The sequence below is a fragment of the Meleagris gallopavo genome, chromosome 1 (assembly GCF_905368555.1).
Source record: "Meleagris gallopavo chromosome 1, MGAL_WU_HG_1.1, whole genome shotgun sequence".
Taxonomy (NCBI): Eukaryota; Metazoa; Chordata; class Aves; order Galliformes; family Phasianidae; genus Meleagris; species Meleagris gallopavo.
The window spans coordinates 35,956,776-35,978,981 of NC_139404.1; the positions used below are offsets into that span (position 1 = coordinate 35,956,776).

Sequence of the window (22,206 nt, forward strand, 5' to 3'; positions counted from 1 at the left end):
CGAAATGCAAAATATGTAATTCAAAGAGAGGGAACAACCTCAGTACTTACTCTGTATCTTCATAACTGATGCTCCTGCTTCTCAGATGCAGTATAACACTCATGATGTTATACCAATATTGTCTTCACATCATAAATCATTCAGCTTAAAATTCAGATTGCTTATGATACTAGATTTTCTGCTAATCCACGCTTTAATAACCTGAAACAGTGAAATAAAGCTGCTTTGAAGTTGATTTATGAGGCATTTTGCACGCTTCACTTGGTTTTATGTAATGGATTATACATTTAACAGAAGAATATTTAACTGCAGAAAAGAGTTTAGAAAGCTATTTTTCTGTATTTCCCTAGTCAGAACTGAATTTTGTATATAAACAGTAACATCTGTTGTGTTAATCAATTGAAAGAAATATAAATGGACTACATTCAACATTCAATTATATATGAAGTGATTACAACCTTTTTTTTTTTCAATCAGAACTACTAGTAATACATAAGTATTCATCACATAATTCAACTGAAATGAACTTACTCATCACTGAAAACATGAATTGTACCACTTTCATCTATGCATCTAAAATCAGTCCAAATTGCAATGGCTTAGGCAGCTGAAGCAAACTAGCAGGGGCAGCACCTTAGTCATCTGTGCTTCTCTGCTGTGTGTACATCAGCTCAGTAAAAGCTGTATTTTGGCCAATTGCTGGTCTGTCTAGTGAGTATCTGAGAATAATTCATCCTCTGGTTTGAAGGAGATATGTAAACAAGGCAAGGGTAACCCAAAACCCAGGGCTTTTCTGCTTTACCACTCTGAAAGATAGTTGGCACTAATAAGAAATACCCACTTTCTGTATTAATTTCTTAGGAGCAATAAAAAAAAAAAAAGGAAATTTAATAGTGAACATGTAGCAAAAAAGTACAGAGAAAAAAATCATTTAATCAGGGTTTGAGAGCCAATCTCTTCTTTAATCAAACAGCAATTTTCACTGCTTGCTTTTAAAATAGTAATTAGTAAGAAGATACATCAGCCTGATGGTGTTAACAGCACCTGCCTTGAGATTTTGGGTCAGATCTGCACGTTGTGTAACACACCTTCACTGCCTTGAACAGCACTGAAGCCACAAATGGTTCATCCTAGAGTTTATGTAATTTCTATTGTTTGTTACAAAAGCATCCTGATATCTTTTACATAGAAAAGGCAGAAACGCTTGCAGCAACTGAAATAATGTTGGAGAAGAGGAGTAGAAGATATGAAGTTGTTTCCCTGACTGGAGAACTGGCAACTGAAGCATTATCACCTATTATTGACTTTGCTGATAGTTATCCTTAGTAAAGCTCATGGTGCAGTTCAGTGCAGTTTTATCTCAGAAGAAAGAAACAGCATGATAAGCAACTGTTTGAAATATCTTAGTCACACAGATGCTGTGTTTTGGTATTAGCATCTAGCATGAAACATACATAAGTCCACCAAACAGTTGGACTTGACAGCCTGTTGGTGTGGTTTCTTTATCTGGAAGAAGTGTTTAGGAATTTTACAATTCTCTTTTTTTTTTTTTTTATTTGGGGAAGTGATGTTGTACTGAAATGAAAATATATTCTGTTCAGCTAATTTTCTGTTTGTTCCTTACTTAGGACAGAATGTAGAAAAAAACTCATATAATACTGATGTCCCTCAGAAGATAAAGCAGTCTGGTGGTTCAAGTAGTCAGTTAAATACAATAGACCCAGTTTCAATTATTCCATTGTGAGATTAGCATTTTCTATTAAATTTATATCCCTAAGAAAAAAAGAATAACATGACAAAAACAGAGCCCTCACAGACAGGAATAATGTTTAAGCAGAGAAGAGAAATGGAGAGTACCACCACAGAGAGAAAAGAGGCAGAAAAGCAAAGAAGAGCAGAACAGTTATTTCATGAAACTTTGGAAACATTATGCTGTAATACACCAAATCTACTGAATTTTAATACATTCATAAGAATGAATGCAAAAGAGTTAATTTTAATTAACATGCTATATACAGTAACATGCTATTAACTTCACTTTATCATGTTGCCTTAGCTCATCTCACATTCCAGTCTCCTGTTAAATCACCATGATTATTTTTAATTCTAGATTCTGTGCTGATTGTATTTTGTATCCTATGGTTCTCTGTACAAATACCCAGGCTGCTTATAATGACACTATACTGTTTTTAGATTTAAACTTCTCAGATTTTTCTTACTTCAAGTATGTATTTGTATATGAAAGTGTAAGGAGAAACTTTCAAGCAGTAGTTACTTGCCATTTTTAAATTAACAAGCTGTTCAGCTACAAAAGCCAGAAGTGTATATTTAAATATAAGGAAAAATTGTATATGAAATGTACATACTGCATGTATCACTGTTGTTATTGATTCAGGATGGCATTTTAAGTATGTAAATTCTAAACTCACAATACTGTCAATAACTAGATGAACATTAAATAAAAAAAAAAAAACAACCTTAGAAGTGTGATGATTTTTTTTAATTTCAAGACCTAGAAAAAACGAAGGGCAACATTTAGAAAGCAGGAGTTTAAACACAGTATTTGGACAAAGAGCTGTAGATTCACTACTTTCCAAAATGAGCCTGCATCCTTCAGTTTCCAAATACAGAATTTTAAGTTTCTTTCTTTTTCACTTCCTAATCTGTCTGTAAAATGTAATGTTTATTAAGCAATTGCAGAAAAATATGTTGGTTTCAAATAACGCACAAAGTCACATGTAACAGAAGTCTCTGAGCTGCAGTAGGAGTCAAAGTCAACATTATTCTTGTTATGGTTGCTACAAAATTCATAATTGGAGTCACTTCGTTCATGCCAGGCAGTTAGAGCTGTTTTGCTTTTCTTCCTCTTGTAAACTCCAACAGCAGAGCAATCTGTGGCTTTAAGCCAAGATGCGAGGTCTGTGGATAAGCCAGGACAGCATTCTGGCATGTCTCTCTAAACTGGCTCCAGTGCTTCTTAACTCAAGTATGGGAGCAATGCAGAAAGCTGAAGGATCTTCCGCAAACATGCCTCCTCTTTGCATTAGTGTGTGGGTTGTGATTCATCATGGTCACATGGTTGTACAGTCTTGCCAGTATAAGCCTGGGCTGTATGATTCCTGTAAGAGTCCCTCCACCAGAAATTCCAGTATCCAGTCTCTGTTACAAGCTGGAAAACAAAAGCTAAGCAATAAGCTAAACAAAGCAATACTGCAGCTAAGGGCTATTTGAATAAACACATTCAAAAAACATATTGGAGCTGACTACCACTACACAGGCAGCTGCTTGTTCAGCCCCCAGACTAAGTAGAGTTGGTAAAAAAAATTCAGTTATTTAGGTTGTGGCAGGAGAATCTAACCAATGTATTAGAGTTACCCTTCAAAAGTGTCCTGTTCTCATAAAGCATCCTACAACTACTCAGCCCAGGATTTCAGATACATTTCTCAAATGGAGGTTAAAAGACAATTTTGGAGATAAGAATCATAGAATGGCTTAGGTTGGAAGAGACATTAAAGATCATTCAGTTCCAACTCTGTGCTGTGGGCAGGGCTGCCACCCAACAGATCAGGCTGCACAGAGTCCCATCAAACCTGGCCTTGAATGCCTCCAAGGATCGGACATCCACAGCTTCTCTGGGCAAACTCTTCCAGTACTTCACTACTCTTTTGAGTAAAGAATTTATTCCTAACATCCAACCTAAATCTCCCCTCTTTTAGTTTAAGGCCATTCCCCCTCATCCTATCACTATCAGACCATGTAAAAGGTCAGTCCCCCTCCCTTCAAGTACTGGATGATGAAAGACCAAATACACCAGTTAGTTCTGCTACATTAGTGTTAACATTTTCAGAATCTCTAGCTCAGATAAAATATGTATGTTCCTAGTTCTTACTGCCAATAAATACAGTAGAGAAGGCATCCAAGGCACCTGGTCCAGGTTTTTGGTTCTTATTGTCTACAAACAAAACACTGTCAATACCCAAGCGTTTAAAAGTCTCTGGAACTGACCTACTATCTTCAGCTAAAGCCAACCATCTGTAAGTCTAGTATGGTCACTAGTTTAGACAACATCTGCAGAAGCCCTGACTGGTAACTGATTATTTCATCTGTAACAACACGTAAATATGTCTAAGCTTCTGTTGCAAAAAGACTCCATAAGCTGTGTGCTCATCCTGTTAGAAACTCACTGCAGGAGCAGTGATGCAGGAGCAGAACGAAAAGCAACAACACACACCTTGAGATAAATCAGGTGCCAATGAGCCAGAAATACTCTTAAATCCAGTAGGGAAACCATCAGTTCTTATCTGAAGATTAATCATTAGAATTTTCAATGCTAAAAACTTCTGTTCCACCAATGCCTGTAACTTATCATGCTACCTGTTCTGTGTAGAAGATCTTTTAATTTACTTTTTCCTATTACTCAGCTCCTCATTGAACAATTACATATTTTATCATGCTGCTGGTTCAGTTCCATGAAAGCAAGGACTTGAGGTTACTTTACTGATGTTGATACAATGGCCCATCTGTAACACTGTAAAATTTAGGTTTTTTTTTTTTCCATTTACTTTCAGCACCTTTCTACTTACAGAACAAATGCTGAATATGTTATCTCAAAAATCTCTTCTGAAATGCTTTAAATCTTGTTTATTTCAAATAAATCTTATTTCTTATTTGCCACATTGCAAAGAGGCTTGGGGGGGCGGGAGTTGATTGTTGCTAAGTGGGGAGCTTCCCATCTTTCTGTGGTACATTGACAAAGCTTCTTCGGTATGCAAGAGGGAGGTGCGGAGTTCTCTAATAACTCGTGTTGGCTTTATTCATGGCCATATGTTTTGCAGGTAATTCTGGCATGCCATCAGAAAAGCCACCAGGCAGGTTTGGCTTGTTTTCATCCCAAGCTGGTTTTAGGAAAACTTCAAGTCTTTACGTTAATGAACTTTGCAATGTTCCAACAAGTTTCAAACCTCCAAAAAAAAAAAAAAACCTCATCCCTGTCGTTATCAATCTGTCTTATTTCTCAATGGATTTCCATGTAATAAGCACTGCTTCCTTTGACATGCATGTAACTGCTGTATGCGGGCACAGAGCAGAGCCCACAGGCACGGGGCAAGCACCAACAGCCGCACAGCACGCTGGCAGGGGGGCGCGCTCGTGCCCTCACGAAACAGTGGGAAGGCATACGGAAAACTCTCCATGCCAGAGCCATTGGAACAGCCAACAACTAGCGACCAGCAAACAACAGCCCGGACAAGGCAGGGCAGGGCCGCGCTTCGACGCCTAACCCTCCATCTCCACAGGCTGAGGCGGGGATGGGCGGCGCATGCGCGGTGCGGCGCTGGCGGCGGGGTGGGATGGTGGCGCCGCTGGCGGGCCCGAACTGCAGGTCGGTGGCGGAGCCGGGCGGCGGGGGGTAGGCGGGGCTGGACGCGTCCCGACGCCTTTCTCCTGCCTTCAGCCGTCGCTGCCATCGCTTCCGTCCCCGAGCTGACGCGGTTCGGGGCTGTTTCGGCGCTGGCAGCGCGCGGGTTAGCGGGCGGGGGGCGGTCGCGGGCGGCTCGCCGGGAGCCCCCCGCGGAGCCACCCGAGATGTCCGTAGGTGTCGGGAGAGCGGCAAAGCGGGTGGGCACGGCAGCAGGGCAGCAGGGCTGGCCGCGGCACTGACGTGCCCTGTGCCTTGTGCCTCCCCGCAGGCGGCCGCCCTCTGGCTCCCCATGACAAGCAGCCAGGAAGATTTCTTCAGGGACTACCTCAAGATGTTGGCGAACATCGTCATCCTGAGCCTGCTCATCTCGGTCTCTCTAGCGTTCTGGATCGTGTCCATGACTGCAAGCACATACTACGGTGAGTGCAAAGGCCGCGGTCAGTCGGCTGGGCCCGCAGCCAGCCGCCCCACCTTCCTCCCCGGGGACGGGGTCTGGGTCTGGATGAGGCATCTGAAGGGCTTTCCCAGCCCGAGTAGAGCTGGAGCCCGAGGCCCAGAGAGAGCAGTGCTGTCCTGTAGTGAGGGTAAGGATGACAGGTAGCGAGGGGCGCTCCGGCCTGCAGAAGTTTTGGAAATGCTCTTGAAGGCTTTGAATAGGGCATGTGGGAAAGTGTGATGGGGAAGAAGCAGGAATCTGCTGCAGGAAAGTGATGTGAGTGGGGAGTTGCTGAGGTGGGTATGTACGGTCAGCTCTGTTCTGGTCAGGTAACCCAGGTGGGCTGTGGGTTGTGTGTAGTTGCAGGGACACAAGTGCTCTCTGTGGGCTGTCACTTTTGTTAAGACCTTTTTTTAACTGCAAAATACAGATGCGGCAGTGCTGCCTGCAGCATCTGTTCAAACCTTGAAGAGTTGAACAGCTTTCCTGGGCAGGTGAACAGCTGTCTCTAATGCATCAGCTGCTTTGCCGCAGGAGGAGCTCCAGTGTCACTGCAGTGCCACTCAGTGCCTAGGGACTCCCAGTGTAGGAGCATGCCTAAGTGCTTGCTGTCACCTTGGATTCAAAGGAGATAAAATACATACCTCACCAGTATATGCACACTCTCATAGTGGTTATTTAATGTTTCTGCTTAGTGCTTTCCAGTTGTCACGGAGTTAACGAGATCAATCTACACCCGTGACAGGGGGCGGTAGGCCCCTGCCCTCCCCTCCCCAGCCCACAAAATGGGAAGGAAAGAAGGAAAACAAAAAAAACAGCGGCAACAATCTATGGAGGAAAACTTATTTTACTAATTATGATATTGGAATGCAAGATAACACAATATAATACAATCTGATTGAAATTGAGACTAATAAATCAAACAAAATAGGAGAGAGAGAGAGTTCCCGATACCGATTCAAACCTGAAAAGCTTGGAACGGCCAGGAGAGCACCCTCCAGCACCCACTGCCAGGCAGTAAGAGACCGCCCCACCCGGAAGGGCCAGATCCCATGACTTCTGTAATGTATAGGGATAGGTGCCTGGAATTGGAGCATTAACACTTTAACTCCCAGTACACTACATGATGTTTTGATGCGGAATACTGAGAACCAAAAACAAAAAAAAACATAAAACCATGACACCAGTGCTTTAGTTTTTAGAATGGCAGTACTCTCAGATATACTGTCTGATTTTTGGGTGGTTCTTTGTGGAGCCAGGAGTTGGACTTGATGATCCTTACGACTCCATTCTGTCTCAGAATGCTCCATGATTCTAACTGAACAGAATAAAGGAACACTCGCGGTTCCGTACAGGATTCTCTTATCAGGCTGACATGAAATCAGGTGTCACATGAGTGCAGGTTGTGTCTACAGCTCAGCATGGAGTTGTGTCAGGGATAGTCAGGTGGGGTTAGGGAAAGGCTCTGTGCCGGTAGGTGGTGGGCATGGAACGGGCTGTCCAGGGCAGTGGACACGGCCCTGAGCTATTGGAGCTTAAGGAGTGTTGGCCCTAAGACATCGGGTTTTGGTTTGGGTGGTGCTATATAGAGCCAGGAGTTGAACTCTGTGATTCCTGTAAGTCCCTTCCAACTTGGAATGTTCTCTGGCACCTCCACATCACCTTCCGGAGAGGTACTTGACACAAAGCAAGTGTACAAAAACAGGCTTGACAAACAGGTTTGGTTAATTATTTCAGAACTAGCAGAAGAGTTGGTGTCTTAGTTTCAGCTAAGATGTGATTGTTTTCCACCAGAGTGTCTGGTATGATGTTATAGTTTTTCTCCTAGAACCAAATCATGTTTATAACACACCTATATATAAAGTTGCCGTTAGGCAATGATGTACAGAGCCAAGGCCTTTCACAGTGAAGGGCCCAAGATTCTGTGAGGGAGCAGAATTAGGACAGCTAACTAAACTGGCTAAAGAGATATTCCATAACATATCATCAAGCAGAAATTTTGAAGGAGTGGGAATTCATTTTCCACTGCACGGAGGGCTAGCTGGGCATCTGTCAGTGGTTAGTGAGCAATTGCTTGTACAATACTTGTTGCATATATTCATATATATATATATTTAATTGTTTATAGACACATGTAGTCATAACTGTTATTTTCTTCCTTTCCTCTGTCTTAGTTTTATCTCAACCCACAAGTTCTACTTTTTTTTCTCTGATTCTCTCCTCCATTCCACTGGGAAGGAGAGGGATGAACAGATAGCTGTGGTTCTTAGCCAACTGCTGTATTAAGCCACAACAGTCAAATTTAAGCAGACTTATAACAGTGTCATTTTTGCACGTCTGCTCAATAGGTATAACTCTCTCAGCTTTTTCACTAATTAAGTTATTCCTGCTCTTGCTATGTAACAGGAAGGTGTAGGGTGGAAATCCCTGATATCACATGAATCAGGTGCTAGTGGAAGTCAGGAGACTGGAGACAAATCCTCTTTTTTGCAGAGGATTATGGAACAGCAACATGGGACGTCTGTTTTCCATTTGACCGAAACTATGGAAAGACCAAGATGTGAAGGGGAATTAAGCGTATAGTAGGAGTGGGCTTAATCAAATAGGAAAGAGAATTGTGATGCGGTGCTTTTCTTTGAGTTTTTGACCCAGCTGTTAGCTACAGGGTGCACCTCCACACCATCTCTGCCACTGAGCTTTTCCAGTGCATGAAAAAGAGGTGGTTTTATCATGAAAACCCTTGTGCTGCGTTGACAAGTGTTTCACTGCGAGATATGTTTGCCCTGCTTTCCTCTGAGGAGCCTGAAGAGCCGCAGAGCTGTAACGCTGACGCAAGCACTCGTGTTACAAACCATCGTGTTCAGCTTTGTGTGGCAAGCAGCTGTGCCTGTGTGAAATTTCTATTCCATTAGATAGGTCGAATGTAATGCTAGATTTGTGATGTCATATATGTGTATAGCAGATGTAATAAATAGTTTCTCATGTTTTGGTATTGTTTTAGATCAAAAGCCATGTTAACGATTAGCTTCACTGTTTTTTAATGGGCTTTTTTTAAACAAAACTCTCATATGAAATCTTGCTGAGATAATCAGTTTAAGATATATTTTTGAGAGCCTTACATGAAGTTTAAAAGGAATCAGAAAGATGATGTTCTAGACAGCAGTTGCACCACTTCTACCTAGTAGAATTTCTTGTCATGTTTTCTGGAAGTAACATTCTTTCAGAGGAAGTTGTGAAGTTCAGAATATAATGAATAGCTTTCTTGTCTCTGGGTGCAAAGATAGAAGACTTTTTAACAGTCTTAGCAACCATTTCTTCTTATACTTTCAAATTTTTATATTCTAGAATATGTACTTGAAACGTCTTTTGCTGTGAAATGTGTATCTTAGAATTAAAAGTAAAATGAGGTGATTCAACATGTATGTACATATATTAACTACTGCTAAGGCAGTAGATACATTGAGTCAGTTCTATGATTAAAACAACCCTCTAACTGGACAGTAATAACTCCTTTTTAATTTATTAATAGCTTTTATTTCAGTGAGTGTTCTGGAATTTGAGAAGGAAACAAATATGTGTAGGACACTGAAGATAAATCATCTACTTAGAAGATAAGCTGCTATGGACACTGGTACTTTATGGAATGGTGTGGAATATGGTGGCTCAGTGGGATATTGTTTTTCTGTTCTACAAGGGAATTCACATTGTAATGAAAGACTCCTTGGGGGGAATGAGGGGGGAGAACTTTTGACAGTCAGTATCCATTACAAGACATGAAACTGTTGGATACAGCTTCTTTTCCAACAAGTGTCTGCAGGGCTATGGACCAAGGTGCACAGCCAGTTTTTATACTGCTGCCAGGTTGGGAAGAGGCTGTGTGTGTGCATGGGCAGTAAAGAGGGTCTCCTCTAAGTGAAGAATTCCAAGTGACCTGTAGTTCTCAGCTGAGCCAAGTTTTCTGTAGATTAGGGGAACAGAGACAGAACTGGGAGAACTGAACTAGGTAACTTCAAACTTGCTCAAGGATAAACATTTAAAGGGAAACAAGGTTAACCCCAGACTTAAATCTTCTGGATACCTTTTTCTTAAATACAAAATCTATAACATCTTTCATAAAAACAGTGGTTTAATAGGGGAGCCCAAGGCTTGCTGAAATAAGCTTAATTTTCAGTTTCTTTACAGTTTTAGGTGTTCCTAGTTTACTTTGAAAGTTCCTAGGACTGCTAGCCCTTTTGGTTTATATAGTCATAAGAACACCCATGGTGTTAGAATGGATAATGGATGTTTTTGCAGATGCTGAGGGATATAAATTCTCCCTGTTGAGGAGGTAGACTGCTGTGGTGGAGTAAAGAACCCAACAGCAGCCTGAAGAAGGTTAAAGAAGATCAGATAGCAGTGGAAGCAATGAAACAAATATTTGTGTTTTACACCATAGTAGTCTGTAATTGATGTACTGCATGACTGAAGAGGTCAGTAGCCTGGTTCAGTACAAGCAGCTAATGCAGGAGAGGGGAATTGCATTGTGCAAGTTACCTAATATATCCTCATCTATTTGTTGTTTTGTTGTTTTTATTTTGAAATGAAACACATTGTTAAAAAAATTGATGATTTGCTAGCAAAGAAGAAAATCTCACTATTATAACTGTAAATTCATGGTGTCTCCCCATATACTTGCATTCATCCCATCTCACGATGTCCATACCAGACAGAAAAGAATGAGTATGAGCAGCACAGATAATAGCATCCATTTAGGAAGACTTATCAGGTAAAGGTATTTCAGCGTAGAAATGGGACATCTGTATAGGTCATGAATGGCAAGAGAAATGTGAATAGGAAATCACAGAATCACAGAATCTTTTCACATTCAGTAGGTTGAAAACTGCAGCAGGTGTCCAATGAAACTTGAGGCAGCAGTATCTGTGTAGTTGGGCTACACAACAACTGGCTTAAAAATGGAATTGGGCAAATATGATGGGGGTGATTTTAGAAATTATAACATAAAAGTTCCAATAAAAAGGGGAATATGAGTCTGTATATCTTTCTTACACTCTTCTGTTGAGCACTTGCAGCTGGCTGCTGCCAGGTGGGGTTCTGAGTCAGGCAGATGCTTGGCTCGATGCAGTGTGCTGGCTTCTGAACCTTGATCAAAAAGCACCATCATCGTCATGAACAATTCAGATTTATTCAAGTTCTGAGCAAGTCAGTCATCACATGATCTGTGAGAGAAACTCTTGCCCTGATTTGTTTTCTTGAAGTTGCTTTGTAGTCTTTTCACATGAAAGGAATGTTAATGCTTTATTAACTACGGTTTTACTTTGTATTTTATTCATATAAACTGAGTTCTACATACCTTATTGTGGGTGTGTACTTTGTCTAAAATCTGAACATATCTGTTTTATTCAGTTAGGTTTCAGTTGTTCTTTACATTTTGCATATTAATTTAGGGGGTTTATAAACTCTTTTTTTAGAAAGAAAAATCTCATTCTGTTTATTTCTAATGAATTTGCCATTTCTTGATCATTAATTTCAGTTACTTTTATGTATTTTTTCTGAATTAAGAAAAAGTAATAATTGCAGATATTTTGACCTTCCTTCCGTAAAAATACTTGGTTTTAAATGCTAAGGAGGTTTAATCTCTATTAAAGCCAGACTTTAAATGTATTCTTGGAGAGAAATATTTGTCAGATATAAAGGCACTGAAAAACTTATAAGGATGATATGTAACCATTTCATTTTATTCACCAGGTAATATCCGACCAATTTCTCCATGGCGCTGGCTTTTTTCAGTCACAGTTCCAGTAGTGATTGTTACACAAGGTTTTAAGAAGAGGAGTCTTGATCACAGTGGTGCATTGGCAGGTATATTTCTTCTGAGATTATTAAGATAAACACTCAGTAAACTGAATTAAGGTCCCTTTCATAGTATGTAGTATTCTTTTACACCATTCTACCTGGTTCAATATAGATGTAAGTATGCATACTTTGAATTCATACTGATTTTTATAATGCTTCAGTTAACTTTTGCAGCTGTTTGCAGTTCATTCCATTAGCATTGTTGTTAGATTTACATAATTCACAAGATTGTTTTGAACTCAGGTACAATTTGCAGTTAAATCTGCATGGTCTTGTTTGTTTCACACATCTAGAGATAAAGAAGTTGAAGAGAGGGATAATGAAAAGCCTTGCTGGCAGCCTATCTGCCTGGTAGGAAACCAGTGAAGATAACATGGTTCTCCTTTATCTGACATCAGCATTTTTGCCTCCCACAAATAAGAAGAAAATTAAGTTCTATTCTTCACTTCAAGCCAATGACTGTTCCAACAGAGTTTTTCTTGGCCACAAGGAAAGAAAGCACTTGGTGTTCATTGAAATCCGATGTAAGACCTCTGGTTGAGGTTGCTGACCCTTCCTTGTCTTGTGGCATTGTCTGAGCTGATGGTCAGTGGAAGAAACAACCTACAATCTATTCCTCCTATGTCACCCATCTGCAAATACTGTTCTGTCTGTGAGTTCAGAGCGAGGATTTTCTTGGTTTAAAATCATGATTTCTTCCAATTGTGAGGAGCTGTGGGCACTGAGATGTAGACTTCCTCTGTAGAGAAGGAGGTAGGAAAAAAAAAAGGAAGCACATCCAGCAGCTCAAATACTAAAGAAAATAATGGAAAGAAAAAGATCAAACAATTCAGAAACAAAAGAAAATGAATGGCAGGGAGTGGCCTTGTGTGGGGAGGGGGTTTGATCCTTAAACTGAAGATAAACGTCCAGATAGAGAGGTAGTCACAGCTGTCTGTATACTTCTCATAGGAAGAGTCAAATTCTTCAGGCAGGTAAACTTTTCTTTATTGCTCCATCTTCTGCACTACTTTACTGATTTGTGGCAAGAGAAGATCGTATGTTCTAGCAGTAGCAATAAAATCAACAATTTTAGTAGTTAAATTTACGAGAAAATAATAAGGGTAACTGATATTGTTCAGTCAAGATGTCTCTAAAGTTTGCATTACAGATGTTAGATGCTTCATTAATTTTCTTATTGCATGTTTATCTTAGATTTATCATGATGTTCATTTATCATGGAGATTGTATTCAAAAGTATAAAAGTACTTAATTGCTATGCAGTTAAGTTGTTATGTGAAGGAATTTTACGTACTTTTTTTTTTCTTTATAGGATTGGTGGTTGGATTTATCCTTACAGTTGCAAATTACAGTTTCTTCACTTCTTTGCTTGTATTTTTTGTTACTTCTTCAAAACTTACTAAATGGAAAAAAGATATAAAGAAACATATAGATTCAGAATACAAAGAAGGTAAGCCCTGACACTTTGATTTCTTCAGATCCCTTGTGAAGAGTAAATACTGTGTACCCTTTCTTTCAAAGCATCAGATGTGATGTAACACCCAGAATAGGGAACACTTGTCATTCCCATCTCCTTATCCCCATGAATGCAAGCAACTTACTTTTTGAAAATGTGCATTTTTAAAATTTAATTTTATACGCTGCATTTTGCTTTTGTCTCCAGCTGTTGTATTTCAAGGTGTTTTATCTGAAAATACTAAAATTTCATTCTGTCACTTTAGGAGGCCAGAGGAATTGGTTGCAGGTATTCTGTAATGGTGGTATTCCTACTGAGCTGGCTATCTTGTACATGATAGAAAGTGGACCTGGTGAAATTCCAATAGACTTTTCAAAGTATTACACGGCATCGTGGATGTGCTTATCCCTTTTGGGAGCTTTGGCATGCTCTGCTGGCGATACGTGGGCATCAGAGATTGGTAGCGTTATGAGTAAAAGCAAACCAAGGTTGATAACAACCTGGAAACAAGTTCCAGTAGGTGAGATATTGTCTGTTCTGTATATTTATATCTTAATGTTTTGTTTTGAATTATGCACCCAACTGGAAAAGTTCCAGAAGAGCCTTAAAAAAAGCCCAAACATTGGAAACAGATTCGAAAATGCTAGGAGGAATGCGTTCTCTGAAATGTAATTTACTCAGTTGTTTTTCTGCTGTATAGCAACTGTGAGATGTGTTGACACAGAATCCGGTGAGCTGACATCATTCATAGAGAATGCTGTCACTTCTTGACTCAGGTATTTGACTCTTAGAAGTGCTTATACAGACAATAACACAAAGACTATAAATTAACTGTGTTTCTCAGTCGTTAAAATTGTAATCAATAGAAAAAATATTTTCATTACAGATGCTGCAGAAAACTCACCTCTTAATCAAATTGCTCATTTCCTTTAATGTCTTACAAAGACTGCGCAAAGTGAGCCTTCTGTCTGTGAAATCATTTTTACACAGTAGATGACATTGCTGCCTTAAATCACTGTTGAGTCTTGCAGGCGTGCTGATACACGTTTTAGGCATTGTATGGGCAATTTTTCCTCATTGGAAGTGTTCTTCAGATTTATTTCTTTTCAGAAGGCTATCAAATGTCTTTTCTATGGATTTTCCTCTTATTTTTAAACATATTGGTGAAATGCTTCTTAATATACTTCTGAAAGAGGCGTTGTTTTAATAGCCTGCAGAACTCGAGCTTGGTATTCTTTGAGTAATTTTTTTTTCCTCCAGGTTTATAGCAATCAGATACTAGGTTGTATTGAGAAGTTTACTATCTGGTTTTGCTTCATTTATTGCTAGGAAATATTTCTAGACAACAAGCCTTAGAGACAGGGAAAGTAATGTTAATACTTGTATATATAATAAAATAATGTATATATACCAGTTAAGCATCTGAGCAGCTTCATGAGAATTTATAAATACAAGCTGTTATGGCATAGTCTTCTTGATAGATATGACTATGGGCGTAGTAAATTTAAGTCTGTAAGAGAAAAACAGAATTGTAAATCAGCTTGATTTTTCTTTGATTTAGGTACTAATGGAGGAGTTACATTGGTGGGTCTGCTCTCAAGTTTTCTTGGTGGCATGGCAGTAGGTATAGCCTACTACATAACACAGCTTGTTTTCGTGAGTGATCTGGATGTGTCAGCTCCACAGTGGCCAATTATTGTGTTTGGAGCAGCAGCTGGCTTACTGGGATCAATTCTTGATTCATATTTGGGTGCTACAATGCAATACAGTGGTAAGAATTGTCTTTTTTTTTTTTTTTTTTTTTTCTTTTGCTGTTATGACCTAAAAATGGACTTAATATCAGGAAGGGCTGAGATGTATAGACAAGTACAGAGTAGACGTCGCAAAGAACAAAGAGTCAGAGCAGTGGGCATGATAATGACAACAAGAGCTACGGCAGTTGGTCCTCACTTGTGTCCTTCATCCTCTTCCTTTTGCACATTTTGGTTTGTTTGTCTCACATTATTGTCTTGATGACTGAAAGAGACCAGAGATTTCCATCACGCTACCTTGCCAAGAATAATTTCTTCCTTCTTCTGTTTTTCTGTATCTAATTATGGTAACCTTTTAGAAGAGAAAATGTCACCTTAATTTTGTCCATTCACTCAGACTAATTGGGAACTGCAGAATGTCCATTTCTTACTCTGGAGACCTAGTGATAGTGCCAGCTTTGAGAACTAAACAAGGAGAGTTCTGAGAAGATGTACCCTTTATTTTAGGTTCTGTTTTTTGACTGTCTAGTAGGGTAATAGAGTACTGTTTCCTGGAAGTTAAGTGTTTCATGAGCTAGCTGTGCTTTTATTTAAAACAAACAAATTGGTGTCCATTGAAAAAGGTTGTCAGCTGGTTGATTCTAAATAATTCTACTATTTAGTTACTCATTGCTCCTTAGGATCATTGTGAATGAACAATACGGGCAACCTTCAGACTAAGCTTGTACTTAAAATCCATATCTGATGCTATTCTGTCCAAAAGCTGATTTACAGAAAGAATTTTAGTTTTCTGATTTCATTGTCAGTACACTTGTTAGAAGTCACAGTTTGAATTTGCAGATGAGAGATAAAAGCCCATTGAAGCTACTGTCACAGTGAGCACCGCACTCTTGTTGATGCTGTGGATTTGGCTTTCCAGCAGTTTGTGTGCTCTATTCGTTGTAGATCCAGGAAAGTCCAAACCAAAATGGCGTGTTTAACCATGCGAGGAATTCTTAAATATAATGCTTTATTATAAAAGATGAAGCACTGAAGCACTCAGACCATGTTTCATTCTTCTAGTGAGGCAGATGGATTAAGATAATGTGGTAAACTTAGTTAATGCATGTCTGCCTTTGTCATTCGTTTCTTACTCACTTAAGATGTTTTTCCATGCTCAGCAACTTCTTTACTGAGCTACAGAAGGGACAGTGTGTGAGTTCACAGATTCATTTCCAAATTTATAAGCACTTCTGGACCGTGTTTACTATGTATGCATGTGATTGCTATACATGCATGAGTGGTATACATGCTGTGACATAGATGAATAAGTGCTGCTCATGGTGTGCACACTATTAGGTTACATCTCCCTCTTTGCTTAACCTGCTTTCCCAAACTGTGTTCCATGTGTTCTCATGAGAAGTGCTCCAATCTCTCTTCAGCATCTTGAAAAAATGAATATGGCAGTCATAATAGCTGTGATACTGTGGGTTTTTTTGGAAAACATGATGCCAGTGCAGCCTATACCTTCTCTTGATGTTTTACCTACTGGTACTTTCAGTTTATATAATAGTCTGTTTTGAAGAAGAAGTCCTTCCCTACTGCACACATCAAGACTTTCCTTAACAGTTTTGCAGAATTGCATCCAGATTTTCCTGTATCTCCAAACTGAGATTATACCAATGATGTAAATAACAAAACTACAAAAAAAAAAAAAAACTTGCTGAAGGAACATTTTTATGCTCTGAATCTACAATCTACAATGTATGTACATTTGTGGTATATATTTATTAAAGACCATTTTTTTTCTGTCAAGGAAGCTCGAGACATTCTAAAACATAGTTCCCAAGTTGGTTTATGGTGTGTGCATATGGGGAGGGATGTGTTTTGTGGTTTCTGTTTGATTGTGTTGTTGTTTTACGATTTGTCTGAGGTGCTGAAAATGTGTCATTAAAGTAGGAGTTCCAAGTGATGTTTCTGTATTGTGAGCATTAACAGATACTCCAATATACAGAGAAAAATAATTTTAGTTCAAAATATGCTCATGTGTTTTGGAGCATTCATTCATGTCAGCCTTAGATCTGTATGCATGCACACACCTGATCAATACTGCACTGACCTGTGAGTGGCCATTAAAATCTAGCATGCTAGAATGCTACACTTTTACCAGTGTATAAAATTGGACAAAGCATTGGATAATGGAATGTGCACGGTGACAGAAAATGAGGCACAGTGCTAGAATACTGGGAACACTGTGGCACAGCAGGAAATTACTTAAGTTATAGGGATTAAATGCCTGGTGGTATAAAACTAAACAGAAATGTTAAATTCAGGCTCTATCCAGAGTTTGTTTTCTGTCGGCTCAGTTAAAAGTGTTACTTCATAGTTTTCTTTAAAAACAAATAAATCTTTCTAACAGTCAGTTGTTTCTGTTCTGTTCAGAACAGCATCCTTTGCCTTAGTGGCTCTCCCAATAGCTTCTTCCTCTTTTGGTTTAAGCTCGTGTTTCCTACCTTTCTCTCTCATATAACTACATAAAGAGATAAGTAGACTCGGTAGAAGCACAGCTGCTCAAAACTTTGAACTTAAAGGATTGTATTTAGGTTGCATTCTTTGAATCTACCAGATGTAGCTAACTATAATTTTGGTTAGTGTTTTACTGTCTTTTTTTACAGAGTCAGACACTGTAATGGTAAAGGAAATGTAGAAAGTTGTATACGCTTGGTTACTGTTTCTTTTCATCTGCTTTGCCTTTTTAAAATGAAGTCTTTCTCTTCCCAGGTTTTGACAAGAATACCAGCATGGTTGTCAACTATCAAACAAGAGACTGCCAGCACATATCTGGAAAACCTATATTAGACAACAATGCAGTAAATCTTTTTTCCTCTCTGCTTGTTGCTCTGGTTTTTCCAGCTGTGGCATTGTGTTTCTGGCCAAGACGTTGAAATGGCTTAAGGCTGTTGGCATGTAATCAGTTACATACAGTCTTTCTTAAAGACTTCTAAGAGTGCTCAAAGAGAATCTGAACATTTGAGAGAGCCAATGGATTTCCATCTCAACTTATGTAAGCTTCGTATGGCAGTAGTCATCCATCAGGACAAGAAGTTTTGTTAATTTTGCTGTTGCTCTTCTTTGAGTGGGTGCAGATCATTGCCAAGTGAGGTAAAGCACTTTGTACTCCTGAAACCTAAGGATTAGCTTCAGTGGTCTCAATGGAGGAGCAAGAGGCTGGAAATGGAAATGTGATGTACATTTACCAGGGTGTTGGAGCACTGAAGCTATTGTCCAAGCCAGGCACAAGTCCTCTGCAACTTTGTGTAGGCAGCGATAACACAAGTAGAAAGGATGAATTCTGGTTTAGTATTCCCTATAATCTAGAGTATGTAAAGTTTTATGGAAATGTTTTGGGGAGGAAAAAAAAAGGAAAGGTAAGCCTTGTTGCCTATTCTGTATCCTGATAAAACTTTTCCTTCCCTTAAAATACAGTTGTTAAAAATAATACCATTACATAACGTTTGGAGCAAGAGACTATGGTTAGAATTTAAAAAAAAAAAAAAAAAAGATGTTTCCAGTAAGAATAATAAATTTGCCCATGTTTATTTGAAATTGTTATTTCCTAACTAATTAAATATATGAAGATTATTATCACTATTGTAATGCAATAGTTATTAAATTATCTGGAATTGAGTTTCAAAATTTTGAATTCACGTTCATTGTTTTATAAATATGCAGATTGTCTCTGTAAGCATAGAATTGCTTCATAATATTTAGCATTCTGAGCAAACTGTATTCTTTGGTTCCTGCACAACAGTGTAAGTTTTTCTTTCGTTTGAGGTTGCTATTCACAGATGAGAGTCTCAACCAATGAAGCTACGGAGGTTATCCTCAAAGTGAATAGAGAAAGTTTCACTGACAAATCATTTCAAAGTGGGAGTTTAATTTTTAGTTCTTTGTTTGCTGTAATAGATGGTTCCATCTCTCATTGTTAATTGTAGAAGATGTGGAAGTTACTGAGCCAGCATAGGTTGTGTTTAAACTTCATGCGTACCTTCATAGTAGCTGGAGATGTTCAGAGGGTAGAGCCCTTTCTGTTAACTTTAAAGCTTCTTATTTTTGTTGTTAGAGGTAGGTGAAGATTTGTAGTTTATATTTTCTTTTTTAGTTTTTATTTTCTTTTACAAACATGTTGTGAGTGTGTTGCCTGTCCAGATTCATCTGGATCATACTCTGTCACCTTTTTTTGAGAACATTCAAAAATTTTAGTACCTTCCACATTGGATTTATTGATTTGAAATTTACTCCATAAATAGAGTAGTCTGGAATTTAGCACTGGATCTAGTGAACTGTATTATCCAGCTTTTTGAAGGTATAAAAGCTTTCTGAAAAGAACAAGTTGTGTGGTTGCTGTATGTCAGCCTTTTTGTGGAAAAGCACACAATCATAAAAGAAATGTATGCACTTGATCTGTAGCAAGGTATACATGAGATTTTTTTCTTTTTTTTGAGTGGATTTATGCTGCTTCTACATAAAGGCTGTGTTAGTTGGCTTTTAGGATTTTATTAGTACTTCTGTAATGTTTAGAATTAGGAAATACACATTTTTGTAAAATAATTTTTCTTTCAATTAAATGCCTTTTTTTTTTTTTAAATATTATTTCAGTTCCTGAAACAAAGTCTGCTTTCAAATACCTCAAATACTGAGGTAGACTTAGCCTACTTTTCACTGCTGTTCAATACTGGTCTCATTTTAAAAATAGCATGTCACAGTGAGAAGACATCTGTAGTTTTAAGTCCATAGCAGCATGAAATGCTTTGATCTGTTATCATGTGAATTAATGTGATCCCATCAGAGTCTTGCAGGAAGGACCTTCAAAGGCCACTGTCCAAAATTTTACCTTTATCTTCATGATGGTGACACTGAGTTGTTTATGAAATTCCCACTCCTAAATCTTCAATATTTAGAAAGATCAGAGTACTCTTGAACTCCAAAAAGGACATTGTTAATTCTAGGTATACTATATCAACTGAGGTACAGCTTATGCTAATTTCATTACTTCTTTTTATAGAAGGTACAGGGAGGACGATACAGTGTGGCTGTACCTGTGAACAGCCTGTTAACTGATGTGTCACTAAGAGCTATTACTGAGATGAGAAAGGAGCAGACAGGAGTGCTGCCTTTCCACGTGATACTTTGGGAAATATATAGAAGTAAAAGGGAAAATGAGGAGAGAAGGTAGATTGAAAACAGAAATCAAAAACACCTGAATATGTTTTGCTTCAGAACTGTTGGTACCTTTAGTGTGTGAGATAACTCTGTCACTAAATTTTATTGAAGTGACAGAGATTTTCCATAGCACCAAGAGGATGCACTGAATTTTTATTTTATTTTATTTTTTAATTGAGAAGTTTCAATTGTGAAACATTGTTCCTCATTTTTGGCTTGTTTTTAGATGTGTTAGAAGTTTCAAGTTCAAGTAAAAGTATGATAATGGCATAATTTATTTTTAATAAATAACATATTGCAATCACTCTGTGTATGAGAAGTCTTTAGCCAGGTCTTGCTTAGACTTGGTGTTCTGATCTTGAGAGTTGAAGAGTATTGGTATCAGAGTGACCAATGTTCAGAATTACTTTGAATTTCTCTTAGATTGTCTTGGGTCTGTCCATTTTGCTGTTGACTGGTCTGTCATTACAGCTGTAAAGCACACTTTGCTGGGACAATGAAATAAAGCGGTATAAAAAGTGAAGAGGATATATCACCTCTCTTGAGATTTAAAGGCTAGCTAACATTCAGATAACTCACTTTTTTGACAACAAGGGGCTGAAAAATCTTGAAAGACTGTTGACATTTTACAGACCTTGGTTTATGGATTGGATAAATGCAGCAGTAGATTGATATTCACATTTAAATCTGTTAGGATTTTGTTTTTCACATTTGTAAGTGGGATTTGTTTTCCTGTGTTTTCCCCCAGTATTGCTCTGATCCCTTCTCTGATTTTGATTATCCAGATCCTGAAATTGCACTAGATCATTATTTTTTCAAGCAGGAGTTAACCTATTTTCAGGAAGTTGGAGTGTTGACTTTGTAGATACATTGCACTCTGCTTCTGGCAGTTCTTCCAGTGCTGCCAGGTATTTGTTGCTTCACACCATGACCAACCTGTCTGAGCGTCTGCATTTTCCGACGTTACTGTAACTGGGTAATCTCTTTCAATTTAAATACTTGCTTTGTTTTGGGGAGATGTGGGATGGAAGTTCTGTGGAACTCTCAGAATTAGGGGCCTGTGTGTGAATAAGAGCAGGGATGTGAATTCACTCAGACTATGTGGAGCACTACAGCACACCCAAGTCTGGGGCTGCCAGTAAATATTGCAAGTCCCAAATGAAGATGAAATCTGGAAATGTGGAAACAAAACTGTCAGGCAAATGGTGCCATGTACTTACATACCCTGCTCTATCAAACTCTGAGCCAAAATGAAACAAATTCCAGCAGGACAGAATTTATTCAGTAGCTTTTCTTTGGCTTCCATCCCCAAGGAGGCAGCTGATCAATATGAATATCTTGCTACTCAATGAAGAACTAAATGCCAGTTTTCCTTGATATACCATAAGACCAGTAACAGTGGTCCTCAGCTTTCCTCTGTGTGCAGGTTCTGACCCAGAAACATCCTGTGTGATTGACTGGTAGTGTGAAGCAGTACTGTTGTAAGTGTTGTAAACATTGTAACTGTAGGAATATCATTAGAATAAATCTACATTCCTTTAGTAGGCCATCTAGAGAGTTGTTAGCTTTACATTGCTTTGGGTATTGTTGTCCTAGAGCAGGGCTATGTGTTGGTTCCTAACAGAGTGGCTGTAGAAGAAAAGACTGTGTGTAGCTGAAAAGTGGAAGAACCAGCTTGACTTGTATTGAGGGAAGGGGTTTCAGAAAGTGGACCACCACCAGCATGGAAACAACTGCTTTTCCTGGGGGACAACTTGGACTTAAACAGTGCTTCACAGACAGCTTTATAACTTATTTGAACTTATTTGCCCCTATTTTTCCCTTTTTTCCCTTTTTTTTTTTTTTTTTTTTTTGTGGCAAACAAGGATAAAGCAGAACTAAATTCCTCTATGTGATCACCATCAAAATTGAATTTGGAGGTTCAAAACCATACCACTAGCAGGAACGACAGCAGTATGAATGTACTCTGCCTTTAGAGAGAATGCCAGGAGAGAACAAAAAAGAGTAACAATTAAAGTCTTTGTGCTCATTGGTTATTATCCTCTCATAGCTCAATAACTGCTTCTATCAAGGCTTTCCAACTGCAGTC

General features: G+C 38.7%; 1 protein-coding gene across 2 annotated transcripts; it reads left to right on the top strand.

The window, feature by feature from the left end:
- Positions 1 to 5,274: 5,274 nt before the first annotated feature.
- Positions 5,275 to 20,421, top strand: TMEM19 (transmembrane protein 19). 2 transcript variants are annotated; one of them, XM_085221344.1, is made up of 7 exons: positions 5,275 to 5,380; positions 5,688 to 5,838; positions 11,601 to 11,714; positions 13,021 to 13,158; positions 13,430 to 13,684; positions 14,726 to 14,935; positions 17,676 to 20,421. In XM_085221344.1, exons 1-7 carry the CDS (start codon positions 5,318 to 5,320, stop codon positions 17,837 to 17,839), a joined length of 1,095 nt encoding a protein of 364 aa, XP_085077470.1. In that variant the 5' UTR covers positions 5,275 to 5,317; the 3' UTR covers positions 17,840 to 20,421. The 2 variants fall into 2 exon arrangements, with proteins under 2 accessions (XP_085077470.1, XP_085077477.1); XM_085221351.1 differs by lacking the exon at positions 5,275 to 5,380 and adding an exon at positions 5,398 to 5,589.
- Positions 20,422 to 22,206: the final 1,785 nt, after the last annotated feature.

What these genes read in the sequence shown, in the direction of transcription:
- TMEM19 (XM_085221344.1), top strand. Translation starts at nt 5,318, where the DNA reads ATGCGCGGTGCGGCGCTGGCGGCGGGGTGGGATGGTGGCGCCGCTGGC. An exon ending in CTGGCGGGCCCGAACTGCAG is followed by an intron (nt 5,381 to 5,687) that starts GTCGGTGGCGGA and finishes GCCTCCCCGCAG; the next exon opens with GCGGCCGCCCTCTGGCTCCC. An exon ending in CTGGAAACAAGTTCCAGTAG is followed by an intron (nt 13,685 to 14,725) that starts GTGAGATATTGT and finishes TCTTTGATTTAG; the next exon opens with GTACTAATGGAGGAGTTACA.